We start from the raw sequence: 27407 nt of genomic DNA, 5'->3' as shown, positions 1-27407 counted from the left end.
GAGAGATGTACACATGTCCATCTGTGCATTACTTCAGCTGATCCCAAAGAAGCACATAAACATTTCCTATCATCTGCACACAGACTGTAGTATTAACTTAGTTAAAAGAATAGCAATTAAAATCTAGCTTAAACTAAGCATTCACCTGCCTTAACACTAGGCACATCAGATATAGCTCTGTGAACTGCTCTGCTGGACTGATGGCAAAGCGCAGCACAGGTGGGTATTTAAACCCTTATTAAAAAGGGGTTCCGGTAATCAAATGTCAAGTGTAGCTTCCGGAAACTCCAAACCTTTGCGAAAAACATTAAAATTTGTTATGTAATAGTGGTAAGGAAGGGCCTGATTTTAGCGTCTTTAAAAGCCGAAGAACAAAACGAAAGAAGAAATAGGAAACGTAACGGAAAAAACAAACGACCTTTAAAGGAGAGATTAAAATCTATTCCATACCTCCGTGGCAGAAATGCTTTATTGTTTCTAATCAATGTTTGCGTGCAATCAATTTTCGACGCAAATCTAATTAGCGTTTAGCAGCAGCAGCAAACATAGAATTGTTAATTGATGCAATTGTTATTAGAATGAAAATGCAATAAAAAAAGGCCTGGAGAGACAACATAGAAACTTTCCCGGTTGATTAAATCCGCCAGTAAGTAGGACTCTTTTGATTGGTTTGCTCTACAGGGAAAAAACGTACAGAGACCCAACTTTAGTGTGAAGATGCAATCACCTTGACACAGTAAACAAGATTGTATTATCGCGAGAAGAAATCAAAGTTAAAACTTAAGTTGCGTGTATATCAAATTATCAATAGTGCACGCGGGATAGAGATGAACAACGTCCAATGTCATCTTCCGCACTTTCAGAATCGCTGTTTACGGTGTCATGTTTTTATGATCGCACCATAAAACACATCGACTTGCCTGGCCACGAAAATTGCATTTCCCGCTAGCTAGTACGTTAACGATGCAACTTTCGATTAAAAATCGATTGACAGATCAATCAATGAGGCACTTTGGGTGGTGACGTGTCCCAAGTGTTCATTTCCAGGCAACTAAGTGGCCCAATAGTGCCACCGATAAATTGGAAGGGGGGCTAAAATGTGACGAACGCGTCGTAGCAACAGGCGTGAGTAGCGCGTGATGTGTCTACGCGCAACAGGTAATATGAATAGAGCCAAACTGACTCGGGACCGAAAAGCCGTTCGGCTCTTTTATCCCTCCCAAACATTCAACTGTGCATCACAACATTGTCCATGTTGTTACAACTGTTTGTTGCCTACAGCTTCGAAAGGCCGTAGTTGAACTGAATACAACGCTCACGATAACGAGTAGCTACGCGTATGAAAATGAGATGGAAGCTAATCAGACGGTACTCCGATGGAAATGGGAACTGCCCGATTTTCTCACTAAACATCCACAAATACGTCTATCTAGCAATTAACACTGTCTTTCCCCTTTGTGAATGTTTTAATCGATTTCTTCATTTGCAACTGATAAAAGTAGACGAGCGTTTTCAAGAAACGTAGGATACGAATGGAACTCACGTGACATCTTCGATGACGCTACGCAATGTCACGCACCAACACACGGGCTACTTCCGATTCCACTACAGCGACGTCGAATTAAAACAATACGTTTACATTTTCGGTGCATTAAAATGAACAAAACATTAACTGAAAAACAACAAAACTAAGGATTTCTTGCCCATGGTCATAAATCATGCTCGTAAATCAACCGTTGTTACTCAAGTTCACCTCCATTAACGTACTTATTCCGAACAACCATTGAATCCAGTTACTTTCGTTTGGTGCTAAGCATACTTGCAGATGTGCCATATCCCACAGTTGCTCTACTTACGTTCAACGCTCGCTATAAATATCGCGATCGAATCTACTCAAACCACACCAAACTAGGGCTCCTGCACCAGTTTCCCCAACTCCCCAATATAAATCTTCTGCTACCCCTACTCCCGTTTACTCCACCCCAGTCTACACGGCTCCGGTCGCCGTCTACCCTACACCAGCCTCCAAAGCAAAATTTAATACATGACCCCCATCACATCACCCCCATGAAGTCTAATCACGCAATGCAAAATCAGTTTACTTCTATACATTGGTTATGCTGAAATAAACGACCACATTACATTTTCAATGTTCCTTTTAACTATACCATTATTGAAATTCAAATTATAACATGAATGTTACAGGCAGTGGATTGGCTATGGAAAATCCAAACATGGTCCTCGGTGCCGCAGATGCTTAGAGCATACTATCTGTAAGGCACTAATTCGTTTTGCGGACCGAATATGTAATTATGAAAAGTAATAGTGACGTTGTGCGTTCACTAATACCCAACTGGAGAAATAAAGATTTTTGCCAATGCTTTTGTTATAAAATAAATGAATTCACTGCATCGTTTTATCTTAGTTTGGTAACATAATAGATGGGTCGCATACGAAAGCAGTCGAATCTTGTTATGGGTGATATCATTGATCCACAATGCCCTAAAGGAGCCACACCTCAACAGTTTGGTTATTAAGATTTGAATGCTTGATAGTAATTGGGAATGCTCAAAAATATGAAACAGTTATTCAATGTGTTAAATGGTCAAAGCTAAGACACAGTATACCAAGTAATAATATGATTGATTTGTTTGCGAATTGATACGCTTGTATAACATAAGCTTTTGCGGGTAACGGGTAATAAACCGGCCTTCTAATACGAAGTATGCTGGCATATTTCCTGTTATGGGTAAAAATACTAAACATTGCAGCAGGCGGATATTAAAATTTCATTAAAAATAATTGTTGGTTAGCTGAATATCTTCTCTTCAACAATCGCGGTATGTTATCCATAACAGAATGCTATACTGTTAGGGTGACAGCTTTAAAAGTCCAGTTTCGGTTTCAGCTGGATTTGATCAGCTTTTTGTGGAGATCCGACGGTGTTGGAGCTATTCATTCAATTATGATTAGGTAGTACTAAAATGCGCAATACAGTTAGGAGCTCGAACACCAATTTATTTACTCCGAAAGCATATGCGAAAAAAAGGTTTAGGCATTTTGTATTCTCAAAAAGCAGAATGGAAGCGTTTGTGTTGGATTTGAGTACTAAGCGTCTAATATCGATAGTTTCCACAAACACGTTCATGTTTCACAAAAAGCTTTTGACTTTATGCTTAAAAAAAATTACATTACGTTTCAATTGAACATTTATGTTTCTAAAAAATTATTTTTTTTAATGATTTATTACTTGTCCTTTTTTGGAGTTAGACAATAAATAAGGACGTTGTAGTTTTGCTTTAGTTTAATTTATTAAATGATAAATTTTTAATGGGCATCTTTGGGCGTAAACATTTCAAAGTTTAGTGGGCTTAGTAGTCGCGGGCAACGTTAGCGGAAGTCCTGTAGATTGGGCCGGTTGCAATAGCGGTGACTGGCATAGCGTAACGAGCAGGGGCGGTGATAACAGGAGAAGTGTAAACTGGTGCGGAGTAAACTGGTGCGGAGTAGGTGGCAGCAGGGTACTTGGCTTCGCCTTCGTACTTGACATCAGCTCTGTATCCGTAACTATCAGCTTTGTAGGTGACGATTTGTACACGACCATCGGGCAGGAGGACGCGGTAAGTGCCGGTGGTTACCTGACCATCGCTGCTCTCAGAGTGGGAGTAGTCGCTGCCGTAACCATCGTTGACGGCCCAGTTGAAAGCGTATGGCTGGGCGGCCTATAAAACGGGCAACCACTAATTTAGACACTGCTATGAATCGATAAAGAAAAGACAATGGGACTTACGTATTCCTTGCCGTCGTAAGTTGAAGGTGAATAAGATGGCCTATTGTAAGATGAAGTTGCATAACTTGAGCCAGGGTAGGCAGAATTGGCTGCGGCGACAGCGATCAAGGCGGCTAGTACGACGAACTTGAAAATTGAAATGGCGATTTTGTTAGAACTATACAGAATAATTATGAATCGTTTGAATGCACAGTAAATGTTACCTGCATGTTGGGAAGCTGATAGTACGTTTGAGACAGTTGGGCAACTGATACCCTTTCTATTGTTCGCTCGCCCTTAAATACCGTAGAGAGATTTCTTTGTAGTACTTATTTCTGTTACCTTTGCTGGATTCAAATGGGGGAAATGTTTGATGACGTAAAAAAGTGTTTAGCACCTTTCCATTTTAAAAACGAAACTGTACTACAGATGATCTAGATCGTTATTGACAATGACCTCGATCAGGATTTCATCATGGTCAACAGGCAAGTCCATCAAAAAACGGGATTTTCCCTATTGTGTCTATACCGGACACTTTCAAGAATATCCTCTCTCTTAAGTTCTGTGACCCACTCCCCGAATAGGTATCAATCCAGCCAAAGAGGGTATTATCAACTTGATTGTACAACGACTTTCAAAAATATCATCCTACGAAATTAGCATTGAGCTTTACATAATTTATTTGATAAAACAGTGGACCAAGTCAGAGAAACGACACAACAATGAATTTATGGCACAGGGCCACAAACTTTGCTCGTAAGTAACCGGTTATTCTCCAACTCTGTGATACCTAACGTACTTATTCCAGAATAACTCCTAATTCAGTTAGACTACCACTTTCTATCAAACTGTGCTTGGGAATTTGCCACTTCCCACAATTGCCATGCATTATCCTTACTATCAAAATTCAGTATAAAAGTCGGGATCAAATCGGCTTAAACCATCAGTCATCAAAATATTTCAAGCAACTCACTTCTCCTGCAGCATGAAGGTAAGCGACACCTTGACTTTCAATTGCCATCGGCTGCCATTATACTGAAAAGCATATTCAATATATTGTAACAACAGTTTTTCATCATCGCCGCTGTCTTCGCAATTGCCGCCGCTGATTCCTACAGGACTGCGGAATACGCACCAAAGTACGTGGCTCCTAAATATGAATCCCCTAAGTACGAGGCCGCTTCATACGGCGAAGTTTACTACGAGGTAAGTTCGATTAGAACACGTTTTTTTTTTATGTGGCGTATTTAATTCGGATTCAAATGAATTGTTTAGGCTCAACCTTACGATTTTGGGTACTCCGTGAAAGATGCTGAATACTACACTGATTATGATCACTCCGAGAGAAGCGACGGTAAAGTCACGACTGGCTCTTACCGCGTTCAACTTCCAGATGGCCGCACTCAGATCGTGACGTACAGAGCTGATAGCTACGGCTACACGGCTGATGTCAAGTATGAGGGTGAAGCGAAATATCCCGAATACGTGCAGTCCAAATACAACACGTACTCTGCCGCAGCCTACAAGGCACCCGCTGCTCCCGTTTACTCTGCCCCAGCATACAGAGCTCCCGAATACAGACCTCCGGCCTACAAAGCCCCAGCGTACACCACTCCAGCCTACTAACGTTTCATTTGCACTACCCTCAGTGCTCCAAACATTAGATGCTAAAATATTGCTGAATATTATTTAATAAATGACGCCTGCAAGAGGTCCGAGTATGCAACACAAAACTAGTTTACTTCTTTCACTGGTTGCGCTGAAAGTAAGCGCCATATCTTTGTTTTCAATGTATTGTTGAACTATTTAACTAATCCATGAATGTCAAGCGTAACTCCTGCGTTGGAAAAGCATGGGAGTTTTCGCTAATGGCACAGTTGGTAAGCCCATGGTACTTATACCAACAGTAATCATATGGACGTTAGAAGCATGAAATTAATGTTAGTAATGCTGAGGTCACATGCTCGACCCGCGCTATGAGAAATTAAAGTTTTGCCGATGTCTTCTGAACTGATTCATTTATTTTGCTTTTACAAAGTTTTAACAAGGAAGTATGCGAGTAGCATAGGAAATCGGAGTATCTTATTTTGGGTATTATCATCCTAGGCAAGTGATGTCACAACAGTTTGGTTTTTGAGATTTGAATATTTCAAAGTAATTGGGTATAATCACTAATGTGATAGAGTATTGAATGTGTTGGGTTCCTTGAAAACTAGAATATGCAAGCGTTGTTATGATTAATTTGAATCCATCGTCATTGGTTCTTAGAATTTTCACTCGTTGTTGGCCGAAACGGTAAGAGTTTGATGTGATAAACCGAACATTGCACGTTCAAACACATTCCGAGGTGAAATATATAAGAATTAATGAATACGTATGCTACGTTTAGAACATATGACGTATACAGAGATTTCAAGTTCGACATTTAGGCAGTTTAAAACCCATGATTGAGTTTGAGGGTTGTTCAGATGAACATTTATCTGGTAGCTCGTTTTATGTTTCATTGGAATTTGTCCCGCTTTTCGTGGAGATCAGGAGGTGTTGGGACTCCTCAACGAATAATGATTAAATCATTCAACAAATATAAAATAAAGTAAGTTTTCGAAGACCTATGTATTGTACTTCGAAAGCATATGGAAAAAGGAGGTTAAACATCCTGTGGTCTCAAATTACTGAACGGGAAAAATGTTTGTGCTACTACCACGAAAATACTGAATTTCTATTTAACAAGAAGCTAGTTTACATTCCCGTTGTAATCAAGATGTTCATTTTCAGACTTTCCCCATTTTTTATGACTTTTGACTTGTGCTGTTTTGTAGCTATACAATCAATAAGGAAATTATACTTTTGCTTTAATATAGTTTATTAATAGGCCAATTTTTCATATGGCACCTTTTAGACGTAAATATTTCACAATTTAGCGGGATTAGTAAACGTGGGCAACGTTAACGGAAGACCTGTAGATTGGGCCGGCTGCGGTAGCCGTAGAGGGTATAGCGTAAAGAGCGGGAGCGGTGGCAACAGGAGCAGTGTAAAGTGGTGCTGAGTAGCTACGTGCGGAATAGGAGGCAGTGGGGTATTTGGCTTCGCCGTCGTACTTTACGTCAGCCGTGTATCCGTAGCTATCAGCTTTGTAGGTGACGATCTGAACGCGACCATCGGGCAGCAGGACGCGATAACTGCCGGTGGTTACTTTGCTGTCGCTGCTCTCAGAGTGGGAGTAGTCGTTGCCATAGCCATCATTGACGGCCCAATTGAAATCGTATGGCTGCGTGGCCTATGGCATGGGCAATCGTTTATTTAGAAACGGATTTGAACTGATGGGGAAAAAGACAATTAGGCTTACGTATTCCCTGGTCTCGTAAGTTGACGCCGTGTAGGAAGGCCTATTGTAAGAGGAAGGTGGATAAGTTGAGCCAGGATAGGCGGAATTGGCTAAGGCGGCAGCGATCAGGGCGACGAGTACGACGAACTCGAAATCGAAAAATATAGTTTAGTAGAATTCAACAATAATTTCAAACCATTTTGTTGAACAATCTTTTCTACCTGCATGTTGAGAAGTAGATAGAATGATTGAGACAGTTGGTTAACTGATGCCCCTTGTGCTATTTACTCGCCCTTAAGTACTTTAGAGCGACGTCTTTGTTGCACTTCCCTTGTCCTGCATTTTACTATGTTCAGATTGGGAAAACATTTGGTGATGCCAAAAAAAATGAAAAGGAAAAGTATTTTAGTTTCCTTCTATTAAACGAACTCTACTATAGGATCACTAAACCATTTTTTGGCAACGTTCTCGATAAGTATTTGTTCACGGTCATTGAAAAAGTTCTTTAAAAAACGGGGCTTTCCCGGTTGTGTTCTACATAACAGACTTTGCAGAAAATCTAAGCTGCTTATAGCAATTTGGCGCATTCTCTGATCAAATGCCTATTCCGCAAAAGGTAGTAGCAACTTGATTGAGAAACGCCTTCCAACAAAATCATTTTGTGAATTGAAGTTAAATCATTTGTTGAGTAAACAGCGCACCAGATAAGGATTCGATTACACGTGGATGTTCCCAGGTTTTAATTTTTTAAAACGTTGAAATCCTTGAAATAGTTCAGCCAATTGAAAATCTATTTTCATTTTCAAACATCAGAGAAACGACATAACAATACGACAATAACGAGTTTATGGCACAAGGCCACAATTGCAGCTTGTAATGAACTCATTTTTGCTCAAGTTCAGAACAACTAACATAGACTGCTGGTTCCAGAATCTCTCCTAATCTGAGTACTGTCACTTTATATTCAGCTGACCTTGCAAATGTGCCACATCCCACAAGTGGCCTCCTTACTTTTTACGTTCGATATAAATATCGCAATCCAGTAAATTAAAACCATGAGTCTTCAAACTGTTCCGAAATATTCACCTCCTCTCCAAAATGAAGGTGGAAACAATTGGATCCTTCAATTGTTACTGGTGCCATTACACCAGAGAGCACATTCAATTTTTTGTATCAACAGTTCTTCATCCTGGCCGCTGTTTTCGCTATTGCCGATTCCTACAGGGCCGTGAATACGCACCAAAGTACGTGGCCCCTGGATATGAAGCTCCCAAATACGAGGCCGCTTCATACGCGGCAAAGGCAACTATGAGGTTATTTACTACTAGACAATACTTTTTTTTATGGGGCGTATTTAAATAGGATTCAAATGAATTGTTTAGACTGAAGCTTAGCAGTTTAGGTACTCCGTGAAAGATGCTTAAACCTACGCCAATTTCGATCACTCTGAGAAAAGCGATGGCAAAGTCACTACTGGCTCATATCGCGTTCAACTTCCCGACGGTCGTGTTCAAATTGTTACCTATAAAGCTGATAGTTACGGCTACTCGGCTGATGTCAAGTTCGTAGGCGAAGCCAAATATCCCGAATATGTCCAGTCGAAATACAACATGTACCCTTCCCCAGCCTACAAGGCGCCCGATGTCCCCGTTTACTCTGCCCCATCCTACAAGGCATCCGCTGCTCCCGTATACTCTGCACCGGCCTATAAAGCTCCCGCACCTGTTTACTCAGCTCCTCAGTACAAAGCTCCCGCTCCCGTTTACCGACCTGTTTAATACAAAGACCCCACTACCGCTGCACCTGTCTATGCTGCCGTTTACCCTACTTCAGCCTATGAGGCTTCCGCACCAGTTAAACCTGCTCCTCAATACAAAGCCCCGACTACCCTTGCTCCCGCTTACTCCACCCCCGTCTATAAGACTCCCGCCGCTGCGTACCCTACACCATCCTATGAAGCTCCAGAATACAAAGCAACCACCACCGCTGCTGCCCCAGCCTACGAAGCTCCGACCACCGCTGCTCCGGCCTACGATGTCCCAGAGTACATCGCTCCTACCTATCCCGCCCCAGTCTATTAACCTTCCACTTACACTACCCCATTGCCCCCTCGAAATGTTAGGTGCTAAAATATTGTTGACGATTATTTAATACGTGACGCTCGCATTAAGTTTGATAACGCAACGCGAAATTCATTCATTTCTATTTGTTGGTTGTAACGACAGAAAGATTACATTTTGTTTTCCAATTTTCCCCATTTATTAGAATTAAATTTACGTGAATAACACACCGTAAATGTCTCTGGTAGGGCAGTTGGTTAGCGCATGGTACTTGCAAGCCAGTAATCTGATGTGCTAGTGGAACATGGTGAATGAAAGTAATTTTGAGGTCGCGAGTTCAAGCTTTGCCTGGAGAATGTAATAATTTATCTATTTTAACCACGTTTAGGTCCGTCTTTGGCCAAATAAAGCTCGCCGACTGGCTATTTACAAAGAATGCTCTCACAGAAAACGTGATTTCTTTTCTTTCTTTTTTTTTATTTTATCTTTCCTTAAATGTTGTAGCATGCAATTATCTTTACATCTCAGTCTGCTGTACAATTTCAGTCCTTCATCAGAGCCAACCCGCACCAAGACATGTTACACCAATAATTTACCTAAAGCAAATCTTACATTACGTTTTGTGTACATACAGTAAACACACTAGAACTTTCTCAGTTTAAATACCACCGTTACTTTTTTTTTCTGGGAATGCAAAATTTTATTTGTCGTCATGTATGTACATTTTGAACGTGTTTTTGATATTGATTTGTTTAGAGAACACCGGCAGCTTTCAGGTCAGCGAGCATTTTGACGACGTGTTCAGGCATTGGTGGAGGTGTAGGTAAATGGTCTCCTGTTGCCTGGAACCCATTCTCATCGGCGACCCAGTTGACGGTAAGGACAACGCCATCGGGGGAAGTGTACGAGTAAGATCCCTTGGAAACGGTGCCAATATCCTCTGGTTTGGGTCCAACCTGCTTCTGACTGCCACTCTCCGAAACCTTGGTTCCATCAGCGCTTTCAAAACTATTTTCAATATATAAGATTAAATAAAATGTAAGAGTTAAACAATGTCGTGGAAAAGTGAAACAAAGATCTACTCACGCAAAAGAATAACTGCCATCGGCGTTCATTTCGCTGTTGGATGACACGATTTCGATGGGCTTCTTATCTCCTTGGGGTGCGGCGAGGGTCACAGCCAAGAAAGCGATAGCGATGATCTTATCAGGCATTATTTGAATAATTAAACGAACGATTAAATTGATTGAAATAAGAAAATATGATACTCACAAATTTCATTTTTTGGGGTTGAACAGGTGAACTTTTGCTGATCTTCTGTAAACAAACGAAGGAAAGTGTTTGATGGTGGTACCTACATTGGCATCTTTTTATATTCGGCGGTTGCGTGAAAGTGATGGGAAGACCTTCGGTCACAGCGGCTCAAGAGAACGTTCGTCTTTAGCTCCGGGCGTCGTAATATGCAAATAAAAGTGAAAGTGGAAAAAAAAACTGGGAGACACAACAAAGTCCTGTATTTATTGTACGTATGTTAGCATCAACGACAAATGCAAATTTTATAAAATGATATAAGGAAAATGCATTTGTACCTAATTTTGATGGAATCTAAAATGACTCTAAATGAATTTATTATTTGACTTTATGTACATAAATTCATATGCTCTGTTATGCATATTAAAATCCATAAAAAAACGACTTTGCAAAGTAACTTAAATGTTGTAGTGCCGTAACCGGCCCTTGTTTCTAAAAATGGTTGCCATTCTTTTTCACCGATTTACGCTTCTTCTCGATATTTATGGAATTGGCAAGTTCGGCTAACTGTTTTCGTCTTGGGCCGTTTTGTTGCCACCTACCTTTTATTGCCCATCCACATCTATCAGGGGCGTAATGCAATCGAAAGTCTTGGTAAATAAGCATGCACAATAGGATACAGATTAGTGGATCGAAATCCTTATGTTCTGCACAGGCAAACATTAGTTATGCAGTCGTCCACCTTAGTTATCTTTTCCGATTGCCTCCCTCTCAGGCTGAAGAGCGGTATGTAACGGGGTCCGAAAAGACGGTCCGTGGATAGTCGACGAGCCGAAAGTTCCCATCAACATTTTGGAATTACAGGTTAATGGAGTTACGCAAACTTACAACACTACTTTAACACTATTTTTCTTTAAATGACCTTTATAATGGTTACGCTCAGGCTGATTTAAGCGTGCTTTTCAAGAATTGTAACAAACTGATTTCCACAATGAAGTCAATTGGTGGCTGCAACTGATATCCTGCAAGGATTTTCCTGCATAAGGTCCGCCGGTAAAGCAGCCATTAACGGCTTTGAAAACTGAAAGGGAAAAATTAGGAATGAAACAAGAATTACTCAATAGTGTTAACCCAATTTATTGGAACACCCATCTGGTCCTTAACAGTCATCATCCCTTGACATTAACGGGTGAAGAATATTAAATTTCATCCTTCTGTTTTTCGAAATAGAGTTTCTTCTCTTCCGGATGGGGAATAATCTAATTCATCCACAAAAGAAAATAAAAAGCTTGAGTCAGAATCACGTAGAATTTCTTAGTCCAGTTATTCATTCACGGAAACATAGTTATTGCTCCCATTCGCGGTGCAGAATTAGTTTACATTTGGACGGAAATCATTGGGAAAGACATGTGAAAGCTTATTGCACGATATAAGGTTTGCGGTGGAACTATTTACTCACATACATAAATATGAAAATAAGTCATATTTCTGCATTTAATCTATGGTGCCTACAAAGAATAATGTTTTAATAAGCTGTTGAACCATACGAAGAAAACAGAGGTTGGTAACTATTAATAGTACATGGCAATAATCAGGAGTGAAGTACAATACCCCTTCCATAGTTTGGAAAAGCGCAGTGGTTTTCCGTACTTTTAACTTTGGATTTCATTGGGTAATGTGTTCCCAATTTTTCCGCACTAATTCAACCTTATATTTAAAACTATAAATTTGGTCGTAAAAGAAAACGCAAAAGGCCCTTTTTTTACGTATGATTTTTTTTTCCAAATCATGGGGTACTATGGGTTTTACTGAAAAGTTGTAGTGTGAAAACTTCTACGCCTTCTCAAACTTGGCACGGGTATTGTGCCTTTCACTTTGATTGCCATTAAAATTCGTTGCTCACCATGAATCTACACGGACATAGCTGAAAAAACTAAATAGATAAGTAAGCATAAAGGAAAACTTCAGGTGAAAATAACGATTGGTGTGTAAAGCTATGCAAGCTTTATATATACGGACGTCAGTACCATGTGCCTTCAACTGATAGCGATTAAAAATCTTGCAGCAAACACGGGAGAAATATCAATGTTTACTGTAGGTAAGCCTTACGCAACTAAAGCAAAATACTGAAGGGCATTGCGATAAAAGCTTTCGGAGTTTCCAATTTACCCAAACCACACTTATGTGTTAAACCAACTGTTGAGTACGAAGAAAACTAAGGAATGAAAGCAAAATTTTTGCAAATCAGCAAAAACGCAGCTTTGGCCTAGGTAAAATAGGCAGCTTTAGATAAAAGAACATTGCTTTACTAAAATCTTCTTTTCTCACCAGAACATCGCTGTAAATTACTTTAACAAGAAAAGGGCAAATTCTTTTCTATTTCTTCATGTTAACTGCCATTACTAAACGAAAGACTTGGCCCATTTCCGTAAACGCATAAATTACACGTGCATCCTTAAACCACTTAAAGAATATTAACCTTAAATTTAAATATTAAAATTTCTAAACTTAACGAACCATTCTAACTAAACGAATGTATTTGCGCTTGCATCCGGGGGCCATTAAAGAATAAGACTGTTTCAAGAGTTTCCGAACGAGAAGACTTTTTCGTGGATGTCTTTTTCCTGCGGGTTACTGAACTACTAGACAGCCGAAAGAGAAGACTTCTGAATGCATAACAATATAAATTAGCGAATTAAAACGACATTTTCCGCATTTTTTTTTTTTTTGAATGCATACGGAATGCAATAGGATGCGGCAGACAAGTGCGAAGTAACACGAACAAATGTAGCTATGTTAAATTCTAAACAAAACATTTGATAATTCTATGGTACTAAGATAAAAGAAGTAACCAACTTACAAAAACGACACTTCTTTTAAATTTCCTTTATCTATACGGCGTGCCTCAGTCAACAGCAGCCACAAAAGCCACTAGTTTTGCCCTGGTTTTGGCTAGCTATTTTTAAAAATTGTCTAAAGTACTTGGCTAGAGCAGTAAGAAAAACACTATTTCACCTGTTATCCCAATGGATATCATGCTTGAAAAATTCCAAAAAGAAAAGACGAAATGCTATTCGCTATTGGTAACTCAGTGCAACAAAAACCCTCTCGCCATACAACGGCATTCAAGTGGAATCCATCGCGGATCTAGTTTTTAGTTTTATATTATCATACTCTAGTGTTCAAGACGAACACAAGTTGTTTGCAGTAGACTAATTAAAAGCCCCAAAGCTAACGCCACGACAAAAATGACACAACCACATCGGAACTGTCTAACTAACCGTGGCTTAAAATAGGACGATAGACGAAACGATGCATGTTATAAAAAGCGGATTGGTTGTTTAAAATTAGAACAATATTACCGTGTCACTCCCTGGTTTCCATCCAGCTGGGCAAACCTCGCCATGGTGATCAGTATACTGGAATGCCTGTACCAGTCTTAACGTTTCATCAACTGATCTGCCTACTGGCTAGACGGAATAAATGAAATCTTGAGCTAAGTGTACACCGTAAACGTAATATATCATAAGTATCCGTTGTTTGCAATACCAGATCATTCATTGTGATTTGCCTCAAAGTTTGTTTGTCATCAATTATGAATAAACCTCTAAGTGTGTGACCCACATCTTCCAAATAGACTCCTAATGGAACAATTTTAGAGTTCGTTAAGGAACGTTAACCCTCCTCTCGCCCCCAAACCCCTCCAAAAAATAAATTTATAAAAATACCGTAATCAGTTGAAATCTTGTGAGATAAATCCGAGAGCAATGGTATCATCAAAGGCCCAAGTCCACCCTCTCTCCTGGGAGTGTTGACCCATGCTAAGTGTGTGAAATGAGAGTCCACTGAACAAGCCTAGAATTACTATAAATGGTGAAGCCACCACACAGCAAAAACACAAAAAAGAAACAAAAAAAAAATGTATAAAACTTTAATACTTTACCACAAGTTCAGTATTCAATGCTCGAAATTCTTCAATTCTATCATTAAATGCCAAAATCTCTGTGGGACCTGCATAATTCCAATGAACATTGAATAATAAACCCAACAGTATACTAAAGGACAGAAAAATAACATGTTAAAACATTTTAAATCACAAGAAAACCTGTTCTTACAGACAAACGTGAAATCCAAAGGGTAAAAGAAGAAAACCAAGTATTTTCCTTTATAATCTGTTAATTTAAGGTCTCTAAATGAGCCATCTACCACCTAAATTGAGGCAATAGGGAAAAAGAAATTTATTTACTGTGTGGTAACAACTTGTTGACAACCAATTTACCGCTGTTGCTTCCCAAAATGGAGCAGGTTTTGAAACTAGAAAAAAAAAAAAAAAGTTAGAATAAGCAAAATTCTATTTTCTTTTTCAGCTAAAGAAAATTTGCTCTGCTTATGGACCTCTAGCAATAGCTCTCTATGTTCTCAAAAAGATTTAATTAGGAATTTTTGCAATCTTCAATTTTATCATCAAACGTTTCTAACTAAATCCACAAGAAAACAATAGAAAATGCTCTACCAGTGGAAACTAAGAAAATCTATATATTTACATACATAAATATGTTTATATATATGTCAATTACTCATGGCTTTTGTCCATTGCAATGAATGCCCACTGCTTGTTCTTGTTTCCCTTGGATATACTGCACCTCCAGCAAATGTTTGGCACTCATCTCCATTTACAATAGTTACTGCAAGCAGTAAGGTTGTTATTTGCGCCACGAACGAAATAACTCTCGATTCCATCGTCCCAACGACTTTTCTTGTACAATCTTTTTAATGAAATTGATATGTAGGCTTAAAACGTTTAGATAACGAAAATAATAAAAATAAAAATAACAACCAGTAGAAAAACAATGCAGACTGTTGAGCATGTGATGTGGATGCTACCCAAAATGCGTCTGTCAAGTTGTGTCAGTGCAAGGCCTTCTTGAAGGTTAAGGCCTGTAAACTTGAATGCCGATTACCATGGAAGGTTTGGTCTGCGAGAGCCAATCAGCAACTGTGATATCAGCCAACGCGTCGTACCGTTAGGGCGAATGTGATCTCAACTGCGTCATACCATTCGTTCGTAGGATACATGATCAGGGTTGTTATCCTGAAACCTTGAAAATTAAATCACAATTCTAATATATTAATAATAATGATAAAATCACTAGATTCAGTTTTATCGATGTCTACCACATTCTTTCGGGTAAAACAGAAGGACAATTGATATTTAATTGCCCTAATTTTTCTTTATATTTATCATTTTCATTTTGTACAATTCCATTTGAGAAGTTGGACTGCTTAAATAAAGAAATAGTTTGAGGTATTTGATCACCAGTATTCTGATCACTCATGATTAAATTTTAATTTTAGCACTTATTCTACAATAACAAGTAAAAATCGACCAAACAGCACTCAGGCTTCGACTTTGATTAATTTTCGTTAGGAAACCAGATACAATTTCCTATTTTAAACTATTGCAGAAGATGCAAAGTGCCTTAAACTTTAGTATTCCGAACATCTTTTTAATGGGTAAAGTATTAGTATGTTAAATAAATAAAAAAAACAGCACTTCGTCCGATCCCGCCTGTGTAAAAAAAAGACAAATTTTTAGAGACACAATTCAGAGGTTTTCGACGCAAAATCCGGAACTGGCCTAAACCTATGTAGTGGATGCGTGATACAACGTTCATTTTTTTTCGTACCACGGGTATGTCGTCTGTTTCCCTCTTTATATCTGCTTGACTTGGTTTATACTTTTATCATTTTTACATGACGGATGTAAAAGGTTCTCGCTTTATGTCCGCGTCCGGATTTTACTTTCATTCGCTTTTAATAATATCAATGTTTTGAATCGCCCACGGTATTCTGCAAGAGAGGGCATCACACACCCACCAGAGGGATAGGAGAAGTGGTACTGCAAATGGTCATCGCAAGTTATTGTTGATTAGTTTCCGTGTGCTGCAGTTGGTAACAACTGTTTTTCGGTAAAATCATGGCAGGGTTTTGTATGAACCGATTGTTTTCGTTGTCAAAACAAGCGTCTGTGACACTCAGTTTGAGGTTTAATCATAGCCCGGCTGCACGTCATTATGACATTATTATTTCAGGTGGAGGTATGGTAGGATTTGCAATGGCCTGCAGCTTAGGTAACCAAATGTTTCTGTCTGAAAATGATAAAGTCAGTGAATAAACTTTGAAGCATTATATATATTTTTTTTGTAATATGCGTAGGTAGAAATGACCGTTTAAAGAACCAAAAGATTTTGCTTTTGGAATCATCAAATTACAAAGAGTTGAATCTGTCAGAATATAACCTTAGAGTTTGTGCTCTAAACTTGAATTCTAAATTGCTACTTGAGTCTTTAGGAGCTTGGCAACATATTGTTAATGCTCGTTATTCTCCCGTGAAGAAGATGCAGGTGGCTCTCACATTTATTATAAATAATTCCATACTTATATGTGCCAAACTGTTTTTTCTCATATTTTAGATTTGGGATGCATGCTCTGATGCAGCAATAACATTTGGAAAGGCAGATTTAAGTGAAGACATTGCTTGGATTGTAGAAAATGATCTGATACAAGATTCATTAATGAAAGAAGTGCAACACGAAAATCAAGTAGATGTGCAGTATCAATCAAAGGTAATTCACTACAGGCTTCCAAAACATGCAGATGATTCAGTCCATGTTACTCTTGAAGATGGTTCACATCTCACCACAGATTTAATAGTAAGTGGATCAACTCTTAATATGACTTCAAATTCAGTAACTATATACATTGCCTTTCCTGTAATCTCTCCATGTCGTATTTGTTTACAAAGATCGGTGCAGATGGTTACAACTCGGGACTACGGCAAGCTATGAAGACGCAGTACATCACGTATGATTATAATCAAATGGCAGTCGTGGCCACTCTTCGCATCTCGGAGGTAACGCTACCATTTGGAAATTTGATGTCGTTTATGCTGTCATTGAGATAAAATTTTTCTATAGAGCACGGAAAATGTCACAGCTTGGCAAAAATTTCTACCGTCCGGCCCAATTGCTCTGTTACCGGTTCGTATTTTCCACATAACGTTTAAAAAGTTAAGTAGCGATGCTTTTGAAATTTTTAAAGAATATTTTAAAAAAGAATTATCAGCTTGCTTCCTAACCTTCGGTTGGGACCTTAAAGCACTATAAATTATTGTTAATTGCCTTCGAGATGGCGTTTGGTTACGTTTTTAAAAAAATTATCGGGGAACACCTTCGTCCTTAACTTCTCAGTTATCACTCTTATCTAATGAATGCTAATTTCGTTGGCTTTACCGTACTCGCACTTAGTTTGTGTGTGTTCAAACGTAAGTTGGTTATTTAATGCGATGCCTTTCAAATCAATTTTAAAATCTTTTTCTGTGCGGATAGTTTCATTTTGTTCAGGACGAAAATGATTGGTATATGACGTCATTCGTCTGACTAATATTTTTTTACAAACATGCAGCTACAAGTGTGTAAACAATCGTCGTAAATTTTGGTTTCTTATTAAGCTCTTATAAATCGTTGCAAATCCAACGAATTTTATGAACGATAAATATGTAAGGGCTAAATAATAAAAGATTTTTTAAAAAATCAGCTGCATTTCTGTTGAGGAAAACTAATGTAGTCCTATTTGATTTAAATCCACAATGTTTTCCGATAGTTCAATTGGGAATCATTACTTTAAAAAAAATGAAACCAATTTAAATCAAGTGTATTAGTTTAATAACTTGTAAAATTATTCATGTGGTGCAGTTGAGCAGCAGTCTTAGTTCACTCGTGTGGAGTACAGATAAAAAATCAGCCCGAGATTTACTGCAGTTACCTCCAGAAATCTTTATCGACCGGATTAACCAAGCTGTTGTAAGTAATCTCATATTTGAAAAATAATTAAAAAAAAAACGTTTATGAATGCATTTTGCAGAATTAGTGGGCAATGATCCCATTCATGTATTTGTTTTGATCAAACAACAGTGAGATGTTTTTTTCCTTTTTTGTTTGCAGTGGAATAACGAAGACATGAACTACATGGCCCAAAACGTCAGTGAACGGTTGTTTCAATTGTTGAAAGTATGCCGCATTAATTCGCAGGAGGAAAATGAAACAGATACCCGCCAGCTTCCACCCAGTGTAGTCGGCATAGAAGGACATCAAGCAGCGTTCCCGTTGAGTTTTGGTCATTCAGTTAAATACGTTTCTCCTAAGGCGGTTTTGATAGGGTATGACACTCTTCTGTGAGACGTTTACGTCGACGTCAGAAACCAAAATCATCGGGAAATGACTAAAGTTTCTTTTAATAGGGATGCGGCTCATCGAGTACATCCACTAGCCGGACAAGGAGTTAACTTGGGCTTCGGAGATGTTGCTGCCCTTAGTCAAGTTATTAACGAGGCCATTGATAACGGATCTGAAGCTGGAAATTATCTCTACCTTCAAAAGTATCAATCTAATCGTCAGTTGATTAACTTAACTGTTATGGCAGCAGTTCACGGTTTGCACTTGTTATATGGTACAACGTCGTTACCGCAAGTTTTGTTGAGAAGTCTTGGCCTGACCATTACTGATTCTTTATCTTCTGTTAAAAGATTGATAACTCAAAGGGCTTCAGCTTAGCTTGATATAAAAATATACAGTTTTTGGTTTGAGGAATTCTGCAAAAACTATGGGTTGTAGAAATATACAGAAAAAGGTGAAAGTACACTATTTTCCAAAAAAAAACTCTGACCATCTCATTACCTTTAAAGAAAAATGCCCCTTATTGCTGTTCAGGACTGTGAAATGAAGTAATAAACCGGACGTTGAAAGGCAGTGATCCAGTTAAAATCGAACTACCGAGCTATGGAACCAACTAGGTTTCCGAACTGATTTTCCGTTACTTGTTTCGCGCCGTCATCTGCTGGATTTTGAACGGGGTCTGTTTAACCAGCTGGGGTACACGAATTATGGACGCTGGCTCCGAGGAAAAAACGGTCTTTATGGTTGCCAATAATGTGTATGAGTGGAATAGGCTGGTATTTGGATTACCTAATGCACCGGGAAAATTCCAGCGTTTAATAAGCTTTGTTTAGCGCTCAGCAATTAGTGAATTCAGTATGGCCTATCTAGAAAACGTTGTAGTATTCAATAAAGCGGATCAAAGTGAAGTGACCACAACACAGAAATTTTGGAGGCTTAAATACAGGCGCACAATGTATTAGCTAGATAACTAGTAGCAGAGCATCATTAGGAAACTTACGAAACAAAGCTGATTGATCACTTCTCATTTAATTGCAATTAACGGCACTACAGTTAGAAGGCATTTTCACATTCTTACACAAGGAGAAGACGAAAAGCACGCCTAGATCTACTAAGAACAACTGGTTAACCGAGGCTGTGTATTTCGCATGGTAAAATTCGATAAAAAGCTAACAGGTATCCGGGGAATTAATTCTAACCAAAAATATTCCAGTGTCAATCCCTTTCTAGTTTGCATTCAAGTTTCCTAATGTGACTAACAGAAAATTAAGACTCCACTATGGAAGGAAAAGGACCAGTAAAAAAAAATATTTTCTTCAATTTCTGCAGGTATAATAAAATTTTGTTTTCAAAATATGTCAGTGCTTTATTTCTTAGTAAAGTGAAAGTTCATTTGAAGTGAATCAGATATGGAAGACAGTGAACATAAAGCTACAAATGCCATCAAAGAGAACACCAGGTGTTAACGATACGTACTGACTTTAAGATTGCAGGTAAATTTCGCACTCTGTATTTTATTTACGGGCACGTTAGCTCAATACTGATATTTTACAAGTTACAATCTTTTACGGGAAAACGAGTGACGTGACTGTAACAGGCAAATTCTTGTCTCTAATTGTTTTGCGAAAGGGTGATCTTCCCTCCTCGTTGCGTCGTCTACGTTCCCCTGCCTCCGTTTTCGCCTATGGCACAATACCGTTTTAGATAAAGCCTCTTCTAACTATTTGGGGCTGTAGGATTCGGAACATAGCCGGCCCTGCGTTCGTAAGCGGACGCACCATCCGTATCCCAAGACTCCAACAAGCAGAGTTTCACAGCTGGGCGATGAAGTTCGGAGGTTTTGGTGGCCGAACGTAGGTGAACGATCGCGGAGCGGACCACGCCATCTGGTCCAGAGAACACCTTGACGACACGAGCGATGGGCCATTCTCCACGGGGTGTGTCTGGCTCAATAACGATCACGATGTCGCCAACGTTGAGGTTCTTTTGTCCGTATAGCCATTTCCGTCTTTCCGTAAGGCTGGGCAGATATTCCCTCATCCAACGTCTCCAGAAACAATCCGTGAGGTACTGAGCGATGCGGTACTGCCTTTTGGTCGTCATGTCGTTTTCGTCGAACATGTCGAAGGGTACGTACGGATTTTCGTGTCCAAGGAGAAGATGGTTTGGCGTGATGGGTTCGGGATCCGCCGGGTTTACGCTTACATACGTTAACGGGCGGCCGTTGAGAAGTTTCTCCACTTGAATTAACGTGGTGACTAAGGTATCGTCAGTCAGGGTTTGTTCGTTAAGTACGAATCTTAAGGCACGTTTTGACGACTGAACTAGACGTTCCCAAGTTCCACCAAAATGTGGCGCGGCAGGTGGGTTGAAACTCCAGGTCACTGTTCTTCGTTTTCGTCCATCTCTTATGGCTAGTTGTTCCATCCGACGAAGACACTCGGAGAATTCACGCACAGCTCCAACAAAGTTCGTGCCATTATCGCTGTGATAATGTTGCGGAGTCGTACGGCGATCTTCAAAGCGACTGATGCAGTTGATGAATGACGAAGTGTCAAGAGAGTATGCCATTTCCAAGTGCACGGCTCTTGATGACATGCAAGTAAACAAACAGGCCCAGCGTTTTACTTTCCGTCTGAATATCTTTACGTTGTACGGGCCAAAGAAATCTACTCCGGTGTGTGTAAAGGCGGGGTAGAAAGGCTTCAGACGGTAACCGGGAAGGGCGGCCATCATCGGGCAGAGTGCTTTTGCGTAGTGTTGCTTGCATTTGAAGCACTTGCTGATAATTCTTCTCACCGTTTTTCGTCCACGTTGAACCCAGTAAACCTTTCGTAACTCGTGAAAGGTTCTCTCTGTAGTGGAGTGTGCGAACTCGAGGTGGAGACTATAAATTAGCAACTTTGTGATTTTCTCATCAGCTGGAAGTATGATCGGATGGCGAGCTTCAGGTGGAGCTGGAGCATTTTCAATACGTCCTCCGACTCGTAAAACTCTTTGATGGTCGATGAATGGCGTTAACGTGATTAGGCTTGAACCAGGATCGAGCTGCTTTCCCTCTTTTAAATTGCTATAATCTTCTGGAAAGGCAGACATCTGAGCGCGCCTAAACAATTCTGCTTCCGCATTCTTGACCTCGGTTTCCGATAATTTGCCGAATTCGCGATGAGTTTTTTCTTTACGAGCGTTACTGATGAAACGTTTGACGTAGCCGACAACGCCGACTAAAAACGGATAGCGGGAGGTGTACGTGGTGAGCTGGTCGATGGAATCGTTTACGTGTAGAATCACACCAACCCATCTCGTACAGCGAACTTCGGGATCCTCTACTTCGTTAGTTCCCTGTTTTACATCGGGGAAGGCCGGCCAATTTTGAGGTGATTGGTAGAGGAAAGACGGACCGGTGAAGAAACGATGTTCGATGGAAAATTCAGATGACGTGACGCCGCGGCTGACGTCATCTGCTGGGTTTTGAGCCGTAGGGACGTAACGCCATTGACTACTTTCGGACAGCTCCAATACTTCGCCTATTCGGTTTCCGACGTAAATATGAAACCGATAGTGTGGGGAGTTGATCCATCTCAAAACCGTTGTCGAATCTGACCAAAATGTGGTTTGGTCGATTTTTAGTCGAAGTTCTGACTTGATCACTGATGCTAGGCGGGCGGCGAGTAATGCTGCACACAGCTCAAGTCTGGGTATCGAAACGTATTTGATAGGTGCTACTCTTGCCTTGGCCATAACGAATGACACTTTAACGCCGTCGGGGATGTCGAAACGAAAATAGGCAATGGCACCAAACGCTGATTCGGAGGCGTCAGCAAACAGATGCAGTCCCACACCTCGTGCTTTTGGTAGCTCTGGGTAAAAACATCGTGGGACGGAAAGCGGGTTTAGCTTCGAGAGGGAGATGGCCCAATTTTGCCACTCATCGATGGTCGTCTGGTCTAGTTGATCGTCCCAGCCAACCGATTTTCTGCATACAGCTTGCAGAATGAGTTTAGCTTGTAGCAACACCGGTGAGAGAAAACCAAATGGGTCGTAGACGCTTGACGTTTCTCGTAGTATTTCACGTTTCGTCTCTCCATCCAGTTTAATGCTTGCACTCACTACGAACGAGTCGCTACCGTAGTCGAGTGAGAGGCCCAACGTCCGTTCTATGGGCATTCCGTGTAGCGCTAAGTCGATAGACGAAACTGGGTTGCCAGGCAACGACAGCAGAACCTTCGGGCATGATGAGCCCCACTGGGCGAGCTCGAATCCTCCACGACGTAGAACGTTTGTCACCCTTTTCGCTTGCTGAATAGCTTCTTCGGCAGTTGGGAATGACGTCAGCCAGTTGTCCACGTAGAAATGGTCGATTACTTGTTTCGAAGCGTCGGCTGCATCAATCCCACCGTCTTCGGCTGCTTGACGTAGAACGTGAGCACAAATTGTCGGGGAGCAAACTGCGCCGAAGGGTTGCACGTTCATTTGGTAAACGGAGGGCGGTTCCTGTATACCCGGGTCGCGATAGAAGAAGCGAAGTGCCGGCCCGTCTTGTGGCCGCACTCTTACTTGGTGGAACATCTTTACGATATCCGCGCTCAATGCCATCGGATGTTGCCGGAAACGTAGCAACACACCAATTAAGTTGGTTAGCAGGTCAGGTCCTTTCAGCAGGGCAAAGTTCAGCGACATTCCCTTGTAGTACGCGGAGGCATCAAAAACTGGGCGGCATTTGTCAGGTTTCTTCGGATTTATCACAGGGTGGTGAGGTAGAAACCAGGTACGGCCAGCTGGACGGTAATCGACCTCCTCGGCTGAAAGTTTTCGGGCGTGACCAAGGCTGATGTATTCGTTGATTGCAGCGGAGTATCTTCTACCAAGATTTTCGTCGGCGATGAGTCTTCGTTCTAGCTTTAGGAAGCGAGCTAGTGTAGACTGGCTGTTGTCGGGGAGGTTCGGCTCTTCGTTTTTCCAGAGGAATCCCGACTCGTAACGATCGCCTACGAATCTTGTCGTTTCGTTTAGGATCTTGTTTGCACGTAATTCATCGTCGCTGACCGGCACCTTGACACCTGCTCGGGCTTCGTAGGTCTCGGTGAGTAGAAAGCGATCGATCGCATTCACAAGATCTTGATCGGGTGGGGGCGCTAATGAGAGCGAGTTGCACTGAAGTTGTGCAACGGCGGCCGGAGAAATCGGACCGGCTATACACCATCCAAAGGCTGTTCGGAGACCTCGCGGAGCTCGCTCGTTCAACGGATCTCTTTTGATTTCAAGGACTTCTTGCGGAGCCATATCACACGAGCCGATCAACACGTTCACGTCCACGGAATTTTGGGCGGGAACCTTCAATCCAGCTAGATGAGGCCAATCCTTGACAAGCTTCTTTAGATCGACGTTTTCGTTCTTGATTTTTAAGACGGGAACGGAGTAACAGTTCGGGATTTCGAAAGAACTGCTTTTGTCCAACGACGAGATTCTGAAGGACACCTTTGTCGTGTGTGCAGTTGGGTCGCGGCCGTGGTACGTTCCGATTATCGAAATTCCCTTCTCGCCTTGAAGTCCCAATTCGTTTGCAAGCGCGTTGGTTATCATTGAGATTTGGCTACCGGGATCCAACAATCCGTACCCGGTCCAGGTTCGACCATTAGCTTCGATTACCATAGGGACGATAGGCAGCAGGGTCGTTTCGTTTGCGTAGCCGTAGGAGACCGCGCCGTTAAATGGGCCCTTTCGAGAAGAGTGTGACGTCGGGCTCGATTGTGGCGTTTTCGGATACATCCTCGGTGCTCCGTGGAGAAGAGGGTGGTGAAGACGTTTACAATCTTCTGTTCCACATTCCTTTTCCCTTTTACACTCGGAACTTAGATGGCGGTAGTCGAGACACCGGTAACAGCATCTTTTTTCTTTGACTACCTCCGATCGCTCCGTGGGATTTAACGCCTTAAACTTCTCACAGAGGTAAAGGCGATGAGCACCGTCACAATATGGGCAGGATGCGATGTTTACGGTTGTGGAGAAGACCATAGGGGGCGTGGTCGACTTCTTCGGTTTTTCGTTAGACGATTTGTGGACGTTTTCTCGAGTCTTCGGATGACTGCCTTGCTGGAATGTGGGGTCGACGCCAACACGGACGAAATACTCCGCCATCGTAACGTCATCGAGCCACGTGTCCAGGTCGAGTATCGTAGGCAATCTATCTTGAATTCGATAGCTCACTTCGGCCCATTTACTGCGTAGGTTGGGCGGCAATTTTCCAACCAATTGAGCCAAAGTGGTGCTGCTGTGTAGCTCCAATCCATATCCACCCAGTTGCAAAGTTGCGACGACTGAACGGAGTGTGGACGAAAACTGCTTTAAAGATTCGTAGTCGCTATCTTTAAACGAAGATAGCTTTAGAAGCAATGAAGAGCAGGCGGTTGATACGATTCTTGGATTTCCGAACTTCCGATGCAGCTCTTTTAATGCAAAGGAGTATAATCCAGGGTTGAGTAGAACTTCACCGAGGTTCTTCTGAATTTCGGTCGTCAGGCATGCACGTAGATGATGTTGACGTTCGGCATCGCTGAAACATGTGTCGTGGATCTGAACCTTGAATGACTGGATAAACATAGGCCAGTTTATCGGGTTGCCGTCAAACTTCGGTGGTTCAGCTTTCGGCGGTCTCGATGATGAACGAAATGTCGGAGGTGCGTCATGACGATTCACGGTGAATATCCAGGCATCAGGGGAGTACACCGTTGGTTGCGAATCAGGAACTGGTCTCTGGGACGGAAACGTTTGTTGCGTAAATCGGTTGTGTACGGGAGGCGCCGACATCGCGATTGTTGGATGTGACGGCGGACGTGCGCTGGAGTTGATTTGCTGAGCTACCCGATCGAATATGTTTGTGGGTGCGTAGCTTGAGGCGTTGACGTTCAAGTTAGGAAACGACGAAGATGGCTGGTCAAACGTAAACGGCTGTTGGGACGCAGCCGGCCCGTGTTGAGAGCATGGTTGCGTTGTCGTTGCTGGTCTGTACGGCATGCAGAATTCTGGAACAGGCGTAGCGGGTGCATGAAATGGGACGTTAGAAGTTTTCCAGACATCTGTTTTATCAAACCCGGACGTTTCGATTTCATCCGTCTCTTCGGTTTCCGCTAATTCGTCTGCGAGTTGTTTACGTAACAAGGAGCTAGTGTAACGTTGCCTCTCTAACTCCATTTTCAGTTGTCGTTCCTTACGTGATGCTTCAACCCGCTTTTCCTCTGCCTTTCTGGCGATTTCGAGCTGCATTCTACGTTCTTCCTCTTCGGCTTGTTGTAAGGCTTCGGCTTTTTCCTGTTGAATCCTTAGTTGCGTTTCCTTTTCTAACCGCTCGGCCTCCTGAAGTTTACGTCGTGTCGATGAGGTTGATGAACGGTTGGAAACACTACTACGGCTGGAACCTGCAACTGATCTTGCGCGGGCCTGAAGGGAGTCGATGTAGTTGGCCATGTCGGTTAATGCCCTCGAGTGTTTGATGGAAATATCAATTCCCCAGCTGGTTTCTCTGTCTAGATCTTCGCCGTCGAACTTGCAGACTTCCACGTAGCGACGGTGAATTCTTTCAACGATGTCGTATGCACGAACCAGGCTTGTTCGCTCAATCTCGATTGTTCCAACATCTTCCTGCATTCGGACGGCAAGGAGAGCTTGATTGAGTGCCATCGTGTGGATTCTCTTGGCCTGCGTACGGTGCTGTTTTAGCTGAGCGGGGTCGTTTGTCCTTTGCCATTCTTCCAAATCTTCCTCCGGTTCTTCTTCTTGAATAACATCGAGGGGGAAAGCTTCGTTGGCCATGCTTGAATGACAACGGATGACGTATGGGATCAGTTTACGCAACGTGTTACGTGATCTGCCACGCGGGACTGATTTGCGAGTATGCACTTTAGACGTTATTTAAAGGCATGAGCTTGTCGACGAGACGGGTACAAGCTAAGGTTTCGACAATCAAGTTATTAGGACAATACTTCGTGCGTAGACGATTCAATGTGCTATAGGGGCGAGCACATGTGGCGTAAATCGTCTAATTAAGTTTTGTTCTAAAGGTAACGCTTGATTGTAGATCCTCTTGATAGGATACAACGTCAGCATGAGTTTTCGTGCTGTAGCGTAAACGATGTGGACGATACAGAGCGATAAGACGACTACAATTTACGGATCAGTTCGTTGGGATTCACGATTCCCGGTCGATGCACCAAAATGTTAACGATACGTACTGACTTTAAGATTGCAGGTAAATTTCGCACTCTGTATTTTATTTACGGGCACGTTAGCTCAATACTGATATTTTACAAGTTACAATCTTTTACGGGAAAACGAGTGACGTGACTGTAACAGGCAAATTCTTGTCTCTAATTGTTTTGCGAAAGGGTGATCTTCCCTCCTCGTTGCGTCGTCTACGTTCCCCTGCCTCCGTTTTCGCCTATGGCACAATACCGTTTTAGATAAAGCCTCTTCTAACTATTTGGGGCTGTAGGATTCGGAACACCAGGATAAACCAAGACTTGAAATTGGAGACGAAACAGAAACTCTTTCAAAAAATATGAAACGTACAATGTAGTTTTGAACGTGCCAATATATTTGTGCTTGTACCTACAGCCCATTTACGGAAATGCAAGCGTCGTACGAACTGTTACCATTTCATAGCTTTGTGAAACCTTTTGAGAGATGTATTAGTGATATCTTAACTTCTAAACAAAAGCCTTCAACAACGATAATATGTGGCATAATGAGATTTTTAGTTCTAGTAGCTCTGT

General features: G+C 41.4%; 7 protein-coding genes across 8 annotated transcripts; 2 read left to right on the top strand and 5 right to left on the bottom strand.

The window, feature by feature from the left end:
- Positions 1–3371: 3371 nt before the first annotated feature.
- Positions 3372–3999, bottom strand: LOC130693099 (cuticle protein 19-like). The gene is made up of 3 exons (XM_057516222.1): positions 3994–3999; positions 3791–3916; positions 3372–3722 (listed from the first exon to the last, which is right to left on the bottom strand). The coding sequence occupies exons 1-3, from the start codon at positions 3997–3999 to the stop codon at positions 3372–3374; spliced, it is 483 nt and encodes a 160-aa protein (XP_057372205.1).
- Positions 4000–4754: 755 nt separating this feature from the next.
- On the top strand, positions 4755–5395 carry LOC130693100 (cuticle protein 7-like). Its single transcript, XM_057516223.1, has 3 exons — positions 4755–4760; positions 4838–4975; positions 5045–5395. The coding sequence occupies exons 1-3, from the start codon at positions 4755–4757 to the stop codon at positions 5393–5395; spliced, it is 495 nt and encodes a 164-aa protein (XP_057372206.1).
- A 1300-nt stretch (positions 5396–6695) lies between these two features.
- LOC130693101 (cuticle protein 19-like) lies at positions 6696–7321 on the bottom strand. The gene is made up of 3 exons (XM_057516224.1): positions 7316–7321; positions 7116–7241; positions 6696–7046 (listed from the first exon to the last, which is right to left on the bottom strand). Exons 1-3 carry the CDS (start codon positions 7319–7321, stop codon positions 6696–6698), a joined length of 483 nt encoding a protein of 160 aa, XP_057372207.1.
- A 2508-nt stretch (positions 7322–9829) lies between these two features.
- Positions 9830–10582, bottom strand: LOC130693688 (endocuticle structural glycoprotein SgAbd-3-like). Its single transcript, XM_057516877.1, has 3 exons — positions 10427–10582; positions 10241–10356; positions 9830–10162 (listed from the first exon to the last, which is right to left on the bottom strand). The coding sequence occupies exons 1-3, from the start codon at positions 10433–10435 to the stop codon at positions 9907–9909; spliced, it is 381 nt and encodes a 126-aa protein (XP_057372860.1). The 5' UTR covers positions 10436–10582; the 3' UTR covers positions 9830–9906.
- A 940-nt stretch (positions 10583–11522) lies between these two features.
- On the bottom strand, positions 11523–15392 carry LOC130693685 (peroxiredoxin-2-like). 2 transcript variants are annotated; one of them, XM_057516873.2, is made up of 9 exons: positions 15243–15392; positions 14983–15171; positions 14685–14719; positions 14521–14614; positions 14349–14416; positions 14134–14260; positions 13955–14046; positions 13768–13875; positions 11523–11664 (listed from the first exon to the last, which is right to left on the bottom strand). In XM_057516873.2, exons 1-9 carry the CDS (start codon positions 15271–15273, stop codon positions 11605–11607), a joined length of 804 nt encoding a protein of 267 aa, XP_057372856.1. In that variant the 5' UTR covers positions 15274–15392; the 3' UTR covers positions 11523–11604. The 2 variants fall into 2 exon arrangements, with proteins under 2 accessions (XP_057372856.1, XP_059350462.1); XM_059494479.1 differs by lacking the exons at positions 14521–14614; positions 14685–14719.
- A 944-nt stretch (positions 15393–16336) lies between these two features.
- On the top strand, positions 16337–19049 carry LOC130693682 (ubiquinone biosynthesis monooxygenase COQ6, mitochondrial-like). Its single transcript, XM_057516869.2, has 8 exons — positions 16337–16536; positions 16622–16809; positions 16879–17118; positions 17211–17318; positions 17383–17445; positions 18160–18267; positions 18409–18623; positions 18705–19049. The coding sequence occupies exons 1-8, from the start codon at positions 16383–16385 to the stop codon at positions 19015–19017; spliced, it is 1389 nt and encodes a 462-aa protein (XP_057372852.1). The 5' UTR covers positions 16337–16382; the 3' UTR covers positions 19018–19049.
- Positions 19050–20355: 1306 nt separating this feature from the next.
- On the bottom strand, positions 20356–26448 carry LOC130693104 (uncharacterized). Its single transcript, XM_057516226.1, has one exon. The coding sequence runs from the start codon at positions 26446–26448 to the stop codon at positions 20356–20358; it is 6093 nt and encodes a 2030-aa protein (XP_057372209.1).
- Positions 26449–27407: the final 959 nt, after the last annotated feature.

The sequence above is a fragment of the Daphnia carinata genome, chromosome 3 (genome assembly GCF_022539665.2).
Source record: "Daphnia carinata strain CSIRO-1 chromosome 3, CSIRO_AGI_Dcar_HiC_V3, whole genome shotgun sequence".
In the NCBI taxonomy this organism is placed as follows: Eukaryota; Metazoa; Arthropoda; class Branchiopoda; order Diplostraca; family Daphniidae; genus Daphnia; species Daphnia carinata.
Note: the sequence above shows the minus strand (reverse complement) of the source record. Positions and strands in the feature narration are given on the sequence as shown.